At 64.4% G+C, this 11,154-nt stretch overlaps 2 protein-coding genes across 2 annotated transcripts; both read left to right on the top strand.

Annotated features, from left to right (window-relative positions):
- The first annotated feature begins 495 nt into the window (after positions 1–495).
- On the top strand, positions 496–7,312 carry IFI30 (IFI30 lysosomal thiol reductase). The gene is made up of 7 exons (XM_074978208.1): positions 496–663; positions 2,444–2,626; positions 2,962–3,036; positions 3,784–3,879; positions 4,340–4,492; positions 5,584–5,652; positions 6,013–7,312. The coding sequence occupies exons 1-7, from the start codon at positions 541–543 to the stop codon at positions 6,091–6,093; spliced, it is 780 nt and encodes a 259-aa protein (XP_074834309.1). The 5' UTR covers positions 496–540; the 3' UTR covers positions 6,094–7,312.
- Positions 7,313–7,913: 601 nt separating this feature from the next.
- MPV17L2 (MPV17 mitochondrial inner membrane protein like 2) lies at positions 7,914–11,066 on the top strand. The gene is made up of 5 exons (XM_074978215.1): positions 7,914–8,005; positions 8,511–8,756; positions 9,292–9,462; positions 10,036–10,112; positions 10,205–11,066. The coding sequence occupies exons 2-5, from the start codon at positions 8,570–8,572 to the stop codon at positions 10,352–10,354; spliced, it is 585 nt and encodes a 194-aa protein (XP_074834316.1). The 5' UTR covers positions 7,914–8,005; positions 8,511–8,569; the 3' UTR covers positions 10,355–11,066.
- Positions 11,067–11,154: the final 88 nt, after the last annotated feature.

Genomic DNA, 11,154 nt, shown 5'->3' with positions numbered 1-11,154 from the left:
CCACAGGCTTGGCTTGGCTCGGCACAAGGGCCCCTGTGCCCGGTGGGTGGGCTAAGGGCAGCAGCAACTCCCCCCCCCCCCCCCCCCGTGCCAACATCCGAGCTAGCACTGCTTTGTCCAGCCCCAGGAGCTGGCTGGGCTCAGCATTCCCGGGGCCAGGCGGGCTGCCCTGGGGTGGAGAGACACCCCCGCCCACCTGTCTCACCGGCCTGCTGTCACCATTGCCCACTGCGGTTCTACATGCAGCTGGAGTGCCTGGGGGGCAGGGCCTGGACCCTGGGGCGTTGCCCACCAACAGTGAACAGGGCGCTCCCCTGGCCCTGCACGCTGCCCCTGCCGGGCCCCAGACCTGGACAGGGCCCTGCAGCCAGCCCAGAGGCTGTTCCCCAGTGTCAGCAGGAGCTGAGCTCGCAGCTGGGGCAGGCTCCTGCGGAGGAGGAACCGGCTGAGTGGGGCAGGCCAGCGGTGAGGGGGCGGGACGGGCGAGAGCTGAAAGTCCCTGCCTGGCTCATTCTGACTTCCCTCCTGGCTGATCACACCATGAGCCGCTGGCTGCTGCCTGCTCTGGCCCTCTGGGCGCTGAGCTGGGGGGATGCTCAGCCAGCCTGTAACTACCCGCCCCAGCTCTGGTGCAGCTCCCGGAAGATCGCCGTGGCCTGCCAGGTAAGCGGGGACAGGCTCCAGGCAGCACCTGCAGCTCTGCCCTGCGGGAGCCCTGCCCAGGGCCTGGCGCCAGCTGCTCGCCCTGCTCCCAGCAGTCCTGGCTGGGCAGGGCTGAGCTGACTCTGGGTGAGCCTGAGCTCAGCGAAACCAGCTCAGCCCTCTGGCGCCTCGGGGTGGGGTGTGGGACTGGCCCCACTGACCAGCCAAGGCTGCGGAACCCCTCTGAGCACCTGGCCCACCCCAGCTGTAGACGGAGCACGCGGGCCCGAAAGTTGCCCCTGTGCACTCTGCCGTGCCTGCCCGCCCCCCCGCACCCAGCGGCGAGGAACTGGGCCACAGCGCTGAGGCCGTTCCTGGGGGGCGGGGGGGTTGCCTCCCAAGGCTTGTGCGTCAGCTTCCAAGACCCCCCCCCCGCCCGAGTCTCTGGGCACCAGTCAGCACTGCCCTGGGTGCTCTGCCTGGCACAGGCTCACTGCCGCCTGCCCAGTCCTTACTCACCCCCCAGAGCCCAGCTCAGGCCCTCAGCGCTGGCAGGAGCAGTGGGGAAGGTACAGCCCCCCCGGCTTGGCGTGCCAGGGCACTGTGTCCCTGCCACTTGGCTCATGCTGCACTGACACGGGCGGGCTTAGGAGCAAGGGCCAAGCCTGACCCCCCCCCGCCCCGGAGCCCAGGCCGGCGTGAGGGTGGTGGGCTGGGGAGCCTGGCCCATTTCACAGCCCCATCGCCGCTGGCTCTGCACCCCCCGGCACAGGCACTGCTGTGACTTCTGCTTTTTCCGCTCTGTGAGCGGAGCCGCGTCGGTAACACACACCACCCCCCGCCCCGGGCCTGACGCTGGAGTGGCTGCTTGGGCTGTGAAACCAGAGCCCTGGCAACGTGCGACGGGCCAGCTTTGGCGAGGGCCACGGCTTCTGGTCCCTTGGCCTGGCCCCACGGCTTGCCCTGGCAATGGGCGGCTCATCCCCATGGTTCCTGGCCCCATGGCCTGGCAATGGAAGCCATGGCTTGTCAGCCAACCGCGCCCCGCCCCCCCAGCCCCCGGCTGGGCTGGATTCCAACGGGGGCATCCAAGGGCCCTGATGCAGGCACACCTGCTCCTGGGTCGCCCCAGCCCTCCGTGCCAGTGGGCTCTAGGACCAAGCAGAGCCAGGGCTGAGCCCCAGGGATGGCGGAAGTCCCCTTGGACCTCCCCAGGAGCTGCCTGGTTTGCCGCAGGCCCAGCCGCAGCCCCCTCCACCCCCACTGCCAAAGCCTCAACCGCCTGTTTCACTTCCCCTGTGGCCGGCTCCTGCTCCAGTCCCCGGGCAAGGCCAGAGAGCCGGGCTGGAGGCGGCCCTGGGAGTGCAAAGTCCCCCACTGCTCCAGCCTTGAGCTCCTGCTGTGAAAGGAGCACTGAGCCGCCCCCTCTCCCCGCCTCCCCCCAGCCATCTGTGGCACTGCTGGGGCAGGCCCTATGCCCCACAGCCCTGCCAGCTCTTGCATGTGGGGTTGAGCCCTGGTGCTGTTACACCACTGGGCTGGGGTTGCGGGGGGGGGGCGACCAGCAGAGCAGGTTTAGTGCCCGGTGCCCCTGGAGGGCAGTGGCCCCTTGTGAAGGCCAGTGGCTGTAGCCCTGCAGGAGTCAGGCAGGGTGTGTGTCCAGGGGGTAGCAGCAGGGCAGCCGAGACCCAGCTGCTCTGTGGGGCAGGCCCAGCCCTGGGGCAGCGCAGCCAGGCTGGGGGGTCTAGGCTGGGCTGTGGGCTCCCCGCCCAGCCCCCTGTGTCGTGCTCTGTGCTCCCAGGCGGAGAAGCACTGCCCCAAGTTCCACCTCCGGCCCCCGGCTCCCCAGCCCGTGGCCCTGAGCCTGTACTACGAGAGCCTGTGCCCGGCCTGCGCTAAATTCCTGGTCACCCAGCTCTTCCCCACCTGGCTGATGCTGCATGACATCCTGAACATCACGCTGGTGCCCTATGGCAACGCCATGGTAAGAGCCCGCGGGCAGGGCCCTGTCCCCGCAGCTGGGCCTGGGCGCGGCACATGCTGCGGGGTGGGGACGAGGGCGGGCTGAGGGGTTTGGGGCGGGGTGGGGGGGGGGGGCGCAGATGCACAAGAGGTGTGCAAGGCCTGGCGGGGGGGGGCAGGGCACATGGCACATGCAGAAGAGGTGTGCAAGGCCTGGAGTGGGAGGGGGCACGTGTGCAAGGCCTGGAGTGGTCGGGGAGGGGCACATGGCACAGGCACTAGAGATGCGCACGGCCTGGGCAGAGGTGGGCTGGGTGGGTGGGGCCCTCTGAGGCACTGACTCAGGTTCCCTCTCAGGAGAAGAACGTCAGTGGGAGGTGGCAGTTCCAATGCCAGCACGGTGAGGAGGAGTGTCTGGGCAACATGCTGGAGGTAGGGCTGGGCCCAGGCCCTGCTTGGGGCTGCCCTGCAATGAGCAGAGCTGGGGGGGGGTGGAATCAGTGGCTCCTGGGTGGGTGGTTTCCCCCCCCCCCCATGGCTCTGAGACTTGTGTGTAGCATTAGTTTGGGGGGGGCCATGGGGCAATTGCCCTGGGCGCAGCTGTGGGGCAGCGAGGGTGGGAATTAGCCCTGGCCACTGTACACCCGTCACAGGGTCACCGTGTGCCACACGCTGTGGTTTGGTGTCCTCACTGGGCCCAGGAGTTGCCCCCCCACCCCCCAGCAGGGCAGTGACCCAGCGCCCCCAGGGCTGGAGCTGGTCCTAGCAGGGGCTCTGCTGGCATCAAGCACCAGGCGTGAGCCATGGGGAGGGTCCATGGGGGCCAGGCCAGCTCAGGGGGGGCTGCCAGAGCGTGACAATCGCTTCCCAGGGTCTCCTACAGAGCGCAGATAAAGGAGGGGCTGCCCCATTCTGAGCCTTGGCCTGGTGCTGCCTGCGGAATGACCCTGACGTCCCCCAAGGCCTTGCCCAGCCGACAGGGATGCAGGACACACCGCCCCCCCCTCCCGCCACAAGCCATTCCTCACCGCCCAGGAGGTGGCACTGGCCATGCTGGGCTGCACTGGCTGGAGAACCCCCCCAAGGCACAGGCTCGTGGGCGCGCCAGGCAGAGCTGCTGCTTGGGCTGCAGCCCCACCAGGCTCTGGGTCCCAATGCTGGGCTTGCTCTGCCTTCCAGACCTGCCTGATGTACCACCTGCAGGACTTCGAGCAGTACTTCCCGGTCATCTTCTGCATGGAGTCGGGGACCTCTGTGGTGGACAATCTTGCAGCTGTACGTTGGCAGTGCTGGGTGGTCCTAGAGTACCAAAAGGCCTCAGATTACGGAAGGGGGTTGGGGGGGGGCGGGGCTAGACTCTGCACCCTCCCTCATCCCCCCCCCGCCATTGCCCCCTCCCTGTGCCAAGCTGGTGCCCTGATCCAGTGACTACAAGGGCAGGTATTTCCTGCCCATCTGGGTGTGGTAGGGCCTGTGGCTGTGGCCACTTAGTGACAGACAAGGCCACGTCAGGTTTCAGCTGCTCCTTGGCTATCGCACACAGACTATGAGGAGTGGCCACTGGGCACCTGCCCTGCAGGCAGAGGGCCAGGTGCATGGGAGGGAGCTGGGACGTGCTCTGCCAGCTCCCACTGTGCAGGCAGAGAACTGTGGGTGGGGTGTGCTGCCCCTGGAACCGGCTGAGCTCTGTGGCTCCTGCTGTCCTCGCTGGCTCTGACCACGCCCCCCTTCGCAGTGTCTGCAGGTCTACGCCCCCACTGCCAAGCTCGCTGACATCCAGGCATGTGTGAAGGGAGACCTGGGGAACAAGCTGATGCATCGCAATGCCCAGATGACGGACGCCCTCAACCCACCCCACGACTATGTGCCATGGATCCTCGTCAACGGGGTAGGAGCTGCGGTGCCGGGCGGCCTTCCTGCTGCAGGGCCCATGGGATGAATCTGTGTGTGGCCACCGGTGGGTGCCAGGTTGGCCAACAGCAGCTCTGGGCCCCAGGGCAGCGCAGGCAATGGGTCCCCGTATGCCCTGTGAGTGGTGCTTCTCCTTCCCGGAGGCCACGCCATGCCCCTGAAGCTCTTCCCTCTCCGCACTGCCAGGATGGGCAGTGGGCAGGCCCGTGTACAGCTCCCACTCCTGTAGGCTAGTGCCCCCTTTGCCCCACCCCACCAGCCTGCGTGCTGCCCACAATAGCCATGCCTGGGGAGCAAGGGCTAGACGCGGGTGACCTTCGGCACCAAACCCCAGGCCTGCTTCCCTGGAGCTCTGGAGAATGGCTGGGGTAGCACCCAGTGTCAGCGGGCCAGTCTGGCCATGCCATGCACAGCTGCTTCCCCTGTGCAAGTCTGGGCGGGCGTGCCCTGTTCTGAGACACCCCAAGCCTGACTCCATGGCAGATGGAAGGGCGGAAGTCCTCCAGTGAGGCTTGTGGAGAAGCTTTAGTGCTGCAGCCAGGCCCTGCCGCAGGGCTCAAGCTGCAGCTGGCTGCCCTTGTCCCCCCACCGCACCCCCAGCAGCAAAGGGGCAGGACAGTGCTCAGGGCACTAAAGAGGGGCTGGCTCCAGCTGGGTGCGGAGTGAGCCCCACGCCACGTACTGCCAGGGACACCTGGGCCAAGCCGGGGCCCGGGGTGCTTGGGTAGCACATTGTACCGTGTGGCGCACGGCGACGGTGCTCTGGGCCGCGAAGGCTTTTCCTGCTGGGCTGGGGTTCTGTACTTGGGCCAGGCCCACAAGAGGCTGCGCAGTGGTCAGCTGCAGGCCCTGGCTTTGTGCTGGTAAGAACAGCCCCATTTTGCAGCTGCTAGGAGAAACTGGGCCCCAGGGGACATGGAGGGCACCAGGTAACACCAGCTGAGCTGGCTGCAGCTCCTGTGCGCGGGAGCGGAGGGCCACAGAGCTGTTGCTAGCCGGCCAGGAGCCAAGTGTGGGAAGGGGCTTGTCCATCCACTGACAGGTCTGGCCTCTCTCTGTCCCCCTCAGAAACACACGACCGAGCTGCAGGGCCGAGCCCAGAGCGCGCTGTTCAGGATGGTGTGTGAGATGTACACGGTGAGTGCAGCCTGGCACTGCTCCAAACACCGCACAGGCGTCTGTGCCCACGACCCCCGGGCCCTCGGCAATGAGCTGCGGTGGCGCCTCAGCTGGCTATTGCCCTACCAATGCCAGTAGCTGGCTGAGGGGCCCCTCTGCTGGGGGAGCTGCTGCCTGGAGAACAAGCAGCTCCAGCTCGTCTGCCTCCCTGGGTGGGTGCCCGCGGCGGGGGGGCGGTGGCCATGCTGGGGGCGCTACAGAACTGGGGCTGGGGGATGAAGGCCTGTTTAGGGCCCTCGCTGTGGCTGGAGAGGCAGAGGGTCCTTGATGCGCTCGCTCTCTTTCTCACTCTCTGGCTCTCGCTCTCTCTCTGTGCAGGGTGAAAAGCCAGATGCCTGCAAAGATGCGGGCGCCCGTGTCCCAGCTGTGAGGAAGACCAAGTCTCTCTGCCGGAATTAACCCCCAGCTCCGGGCCCCTCCCTGCACCCCCGCTCCTGGACCTGCCATTGGGCTGAACAACCAGCCAGAGGCAGCTGGGGGGGGGGGGCGCTACTGCCTGGTATGGCACCACCTCCACGCTCATGCCCAGTCACGGCGGGGGGGTGGGGGGGTGAGCTGGGCGTTGTGGGGAGGAAAGGCGCACGACAGTTTGAATTTGGACCTGGCTGGTCATAGCCCTGCCCCTCCCCCCCGCAGGACATCCGCCCCAGGCACTGTGCGGAGGGAGCGGCAGTGGGGAGGGAGCCTGGCACAGTTATCAGAACAGTTATCAGCACCGTTGGGCAGGGGGCACCTGGGACGGCGTCCAGCTCGCTGGCCCAAAGGCACAGCACTGACTTTGCAGGTGCTGCTCCCTTACACACACTGCTCTTCCCGCTGTGGCCTGGCCTCTCCAGCTCTCCATTCGGGGCCTGTCCTGTCTGTCTGCCTCTCCCTGGGAGCTGCCCTGGCCCTGGGCTGAAACCTGCACAGCTGCCAGCAGAGAGTCCAAGCCTGGGCTTGGCCCTATGCGCACCCTGCTGTGTCCCACCCGGGGCAGCAGTGTGACTAGCTGCAGCCCTAGGAGTCGGACCCCTGGCTCTTCCCTTAGGCCAGGCAGCTGCTGTTGTGCTGTGACGGGCGGGGCCCAAGGCTTGGGGCACAGCTCCATTTGCTTTGCTGAGCTGGTGGCTAATACCTGCCCCTTTGCCTCCAGCGATACCCTAGAGCTCTGCTGGCCTTATCACCTTACCTAAGCCCATCCACCCCTGCAGGAAGTGGCTCTGCAGCACTAGCTCCAGCCTGCTGCACTGCCAGCCCCTGGAGTCCCACGAATTGGCGTGGTGTCACAAATGCAGATTTGCAGCATGCGGGATAGGGATGCCCTTCCAGCACCATGTAACTGCCTGGCCCGGTTCTACCCCTGGGTGGGGCTCTCCTGGGTCTGGCCCTGAGCCCATGGGTGGGGTTAGGAGGAGGGCTAAGGCAAGGCTCGGGGGCGCTTGTGGTGCCATGCTCTGGCTGAGTCTCCCGGAGGACATGTACCAAAGGATCTGCCCTCACTTCACCATGAGCTGTCAGCCGCCGAGGGGCTCTTGGGTGCATTGCTCCTGCTCAACTCTCCCAGCTGGACAGCAATTATTCCCAGCTGGGGTGCAATAAATGGTCTATGCCCATGGAGGCCTGTGTGACTCTCTACTACCCCACTCTGGGCACTATCAGCGAGGCAGTGTCTGAACTGTGCCTGCGGGCCCTGCGCCCCCCCCCCCCGCCCATGTGCAGCTCAGAGAGAGGCCCACGTTGACTCTCCACACGGGGCGAGCCAAACAGTGTGGTTGGCACATGGCCTAAAGCCAGGCGGGAGGGGAGACGCGCCCCTGGGCTGGTGGCCAGATGCCTTCCTGGGGCCCTGGAGCACTTCCAGGTGGCTGGGGCAGGAACTGCGCTGTGTGTGTCAGGGCTGCTGCCAGGTCCCAGTGCTTTGTCCAGCCCCTGCAGTGGAGGCTGCAGAGCGCAGCTGCCTGGGACCAGCGCCCAGCCGCGCGTGGGCGCAGCACAGACTGAGTGTGACGGGAGGTGAAGCTGCTGCGCAGGCGCGGGGCCCTTGGACGGGGGAGTCACCAAACCAGGGAGGAGGCGGTGCTGGGGGCGGGGGCAGCTGAGCGGGGGCGGTGCTGGGGGGCGGGGCATCTGAGCGGCGGGGGCGGGTCTCTGAGGGCGGCGGAGGCGGGGCACTTCCGCCTCGGCTCAGCTCCCGGAAGCGGAAGGCGCACCTCCGTCACGTGACGGCCCGGCCGGCTCCCCACGTGGGCGGGGCGTTCCGAGGCCGGCGCGAAGGGGCCGCGCGGAGCCGATCTGGGGCGCGGGCCCGTCCCGGCTCGGGGGGTCAGAGGTCGGTGCCGGGGACAGCGCTGCGGGGTGCGGGACCCCCCCCCCCCCCCCCCCCCCCCCCCCCGGGCTGTGCCCCCTCCCCCTCCGCCGGCGCCCTTCGCCGCACGGCTCCTGCCCAGGGTGCCACGGCATCCGCCGGTGGGGGCGGCACTTCTCGGGCTGTAGGGCGGGAGTGGCCCTGCGGGCTGCTGCCCTGGTGGAGGGCTGGGCGGCTACGTGTGGGGCTGGAGGGAGGGAGGGAGGGGGGCCCCGCGGATAGATGTAGGGCTGGGGGGGGGGGGAGGGCGGGTAAGTCTGGGGCTGGGGGGGTACATGTGGGACTGTGGGGGGGACGGGGACTATACAGGTGTCAGGACACCCCCCCCATTACAGCTGCAGCTTGGTGCAGGTATGGGGGGGGGGGGTATCAGTTGGGGGGGGGGGGGGGTGTAGCTGGCTGAGCAGTCCAGTGCTAGTCTGGGGACCTGCATCTTGGCACCCAGCCAGTTTGGTTTTCTTTGGCTCAGGTGCGCCTGGTGTGCGGGGAGGAGCAACCTGGTGGCTGCAGCAGAAGGCTGAGGACAGGATGCTTGCCCGGGGCAGACAGATATGCAGCGGCTTCGCAGGCTACTGGAAACCCTTTTTCAGAGGCCGGTTCCTGCTGGTTACAAATACCGTGAGCTGTGGGGCTCTGCTGGCAACTGGAGACACCCTGCAGCAAACATGGGAGATGAGGAAGGATCCAGCCAAGAAGAGGGAGCTGTGCCGCACAGGTGTGTGTGCTGTGGGCTTGTTTGACAGCCAGCAGTTGTAATGCATGAGGAGTGGGCAGCTACTGTTCCCAAGGCACCCCATCACAACCAGACAGTCAGAGAAAATGGGGGAGAGAGGCCCAGAGGGAATGTGGTAAATTGTCCAGCACCTCTGAGATGTCAGCAGGAGACAGTATCCAGCTCTGCCCAGTGCTCTGATCATTAGCCAGATAAACCCTCCTCCAGTGCATGAACTGTGGAAGCTGTAATTTGGCCCTTACCTGATGGGGAGAAGCTTCCCAGCAGCATGTGACTTTTGGGGAACAGCTGCTGTTTTAACCACTCTGCTTCAGTGCCCTTTTTCGCAGGATGTCACAACAGCATTTGGAATATTCTAGGCTGAGCTCTCTGTGCCAGGGGCCTTGTCTGAAGCAGGGCACGTTCTCTTCTGGGGGTTGGTAAAGGGACAGATCTGCTTACAGAGCTACGTCAATAATGAATGATGCCATTGTGTTGGGGCCCTTGCGTGCATTAATCAGGTGGCATTTGGTTGCAGCTCGCATGTTTGTGATTGGCTGCAGCATGGGACCCTTGATGCATTACTGGTATCTCTGGCTCGACCGAGCATTTCCCACAAGTGGATTAAAAGGAATTAAAATTGTCCTGAAGAAAGTCTTCATTGACCAGCTCGTAGCATCTCCGGTCTTGGGAATCTGGTATTTTCTTGGTAAAACATTTACTACGGCTTTATTGTGTAAGATTTCTAATAGACAGGTCAGCTGAGCAGCCTTCCCAGCACTGTTCAGTAAGGGAGCATTGATGCCTTTCTGCACCAAGCAGGCCTGTTGCTGGATGCAGGTGGACTGGCCAGCTCCTTAGCCCTAGTGCCTCTCCCCCTTTCCTCCCCCCTGCCAGTGTCTGGGCAGCAGGAGGTTGTGTGTCCTCTCCCAGGGCAGGGGTGCAGGGTCTGACTCCATTCCAGCATGCACATGAAGTGGCTGCACTTGCAATGACTCCTCCAGCCAGGGTGCTGCCCCCAAAAGCTGACAAGAACGGAGCCTGCAGAGGCATAGTCTGTCCTGTAAAACACAGAGCTCTGGGCAAGCCCAGGTAAGCGGCTGCCCTGTTGAAAGCAGAGCCAGTGTCATCCTTACCCAGCTCCCTTCTGCTGGGAAAACCTGGCCGGCAAACTCCCAGGCCTGCTGCAGCTTCCAAGATGACCACTGGGGGCAGGCACAAAAATGCCTGCTAGCGGGAGCCAGGGCTGCTTACTCACAGCAGCCCCTTGTGTCTTACCCAGGGATGGGGGCGCTGGAGGGGCAGAGGCTGCAGGAAAGCTGGGACGAGCTGAGAGAAAAGTTCTGGGAGTTTTACAAGGTAAGGCTGCTCCCAGCAACCCCCCGGAGCACCCCCTACCCTCCAGAGCTCCCCCGCAAACCCTTTACTTCATACCTGCTTTGCATTTCCAGGCCGACTGGTGCATCTGGCCAGCAGCTCAGTTGATGAATTTCTTGTTCCTGCCTCCCAAGTATCGGGTGATCTACGTGAATGTGGTGACATTGGGCTGGGACACGTACCTGTCCTATCTCAAACACCGGGTCCGTATTGCACAGCCATAGGAACAACCAGACTGGGTCAGACCAAAGGTCCCCAGAGCCCACGGTCCTGTCTGCCAGCAGTGGCCAATGCCAGGTGCCTTTGCTGCTCCCAAACTGGGTAATGAATCAGGCTTAGTCAATGTCGTCTTCTGTGCCTGAAGCCCCAGCTGTTGCTCTGTGCAGAGGCTGAGCTGAAGAGGAACCCTGAGCCCCACCGCACTGGGGTGAAAGCTGGGGGCTGACAAGCTGTTGCAGTCTGTTCATGGGAGATGCCAATCAAGTGTATGAGCAAAGGCATGTTCCTGGTTGGGGTGGGGAGAGGAAAGAGCCTGGCTGGCTCCCACACGGCCCTGAGAAAACAGATCAATCAAGGGAGCACATTTTTCCTGGAGACAAATCCTGTGAATGGTCCATCCTGAGAAGCGTGGCAGGAAATCACAGTGGGGGGTGGAATCTCTGAGTCAGGATTTCAGTGGCTAGCTGCAAACCCACTGACTTTTCAAAGTGCAGACATGTGTCCCCAGGCTGCCTAGTACAACTGACATCCCTGTACGTACCTGACCCCAAGGCAACAGGCCTCTCTCAGTGAGCCAAGGTCCTTGAGATAATCCCATGACTTACTGTGTTCTTGCTGGGTCTGAACGCTGTATTTTGCTTGAAATGGAGACATTCCTAAATGTCACTTAAAAAAATTAGAGGAGATTAATGATGGTGCTTGCTTCTTGAAACAGGAAGGGTGGCTGGGGGCGGGGTAAGTCAGTGCCCACCCCAGGAGAAAGGGGGCTGCTCGCTTCAAACAGGAGCTACCAGAGTGCGAATGA

This window comes from Carettochelys insculpta, chromosome 27 (assembly GCF_033958435.1).
Source record: "Carettochelys insculpta isolate YL-2023 chromosome 27, ASM3395843v1, whole genome shotgun sequence".
In the NCBI taxonomy this organism is placed as follows: domain Eukaryota; kingdom Metazoa; phylum Chordata; order Testudines; family Carettochelyidae; genus Carettochelys; species Carettochelys insculpta.
Note: the sequence above shows the minus strand (reverse complement) of the source record. Positions and strands in the feature narration are given on the sequence as shown.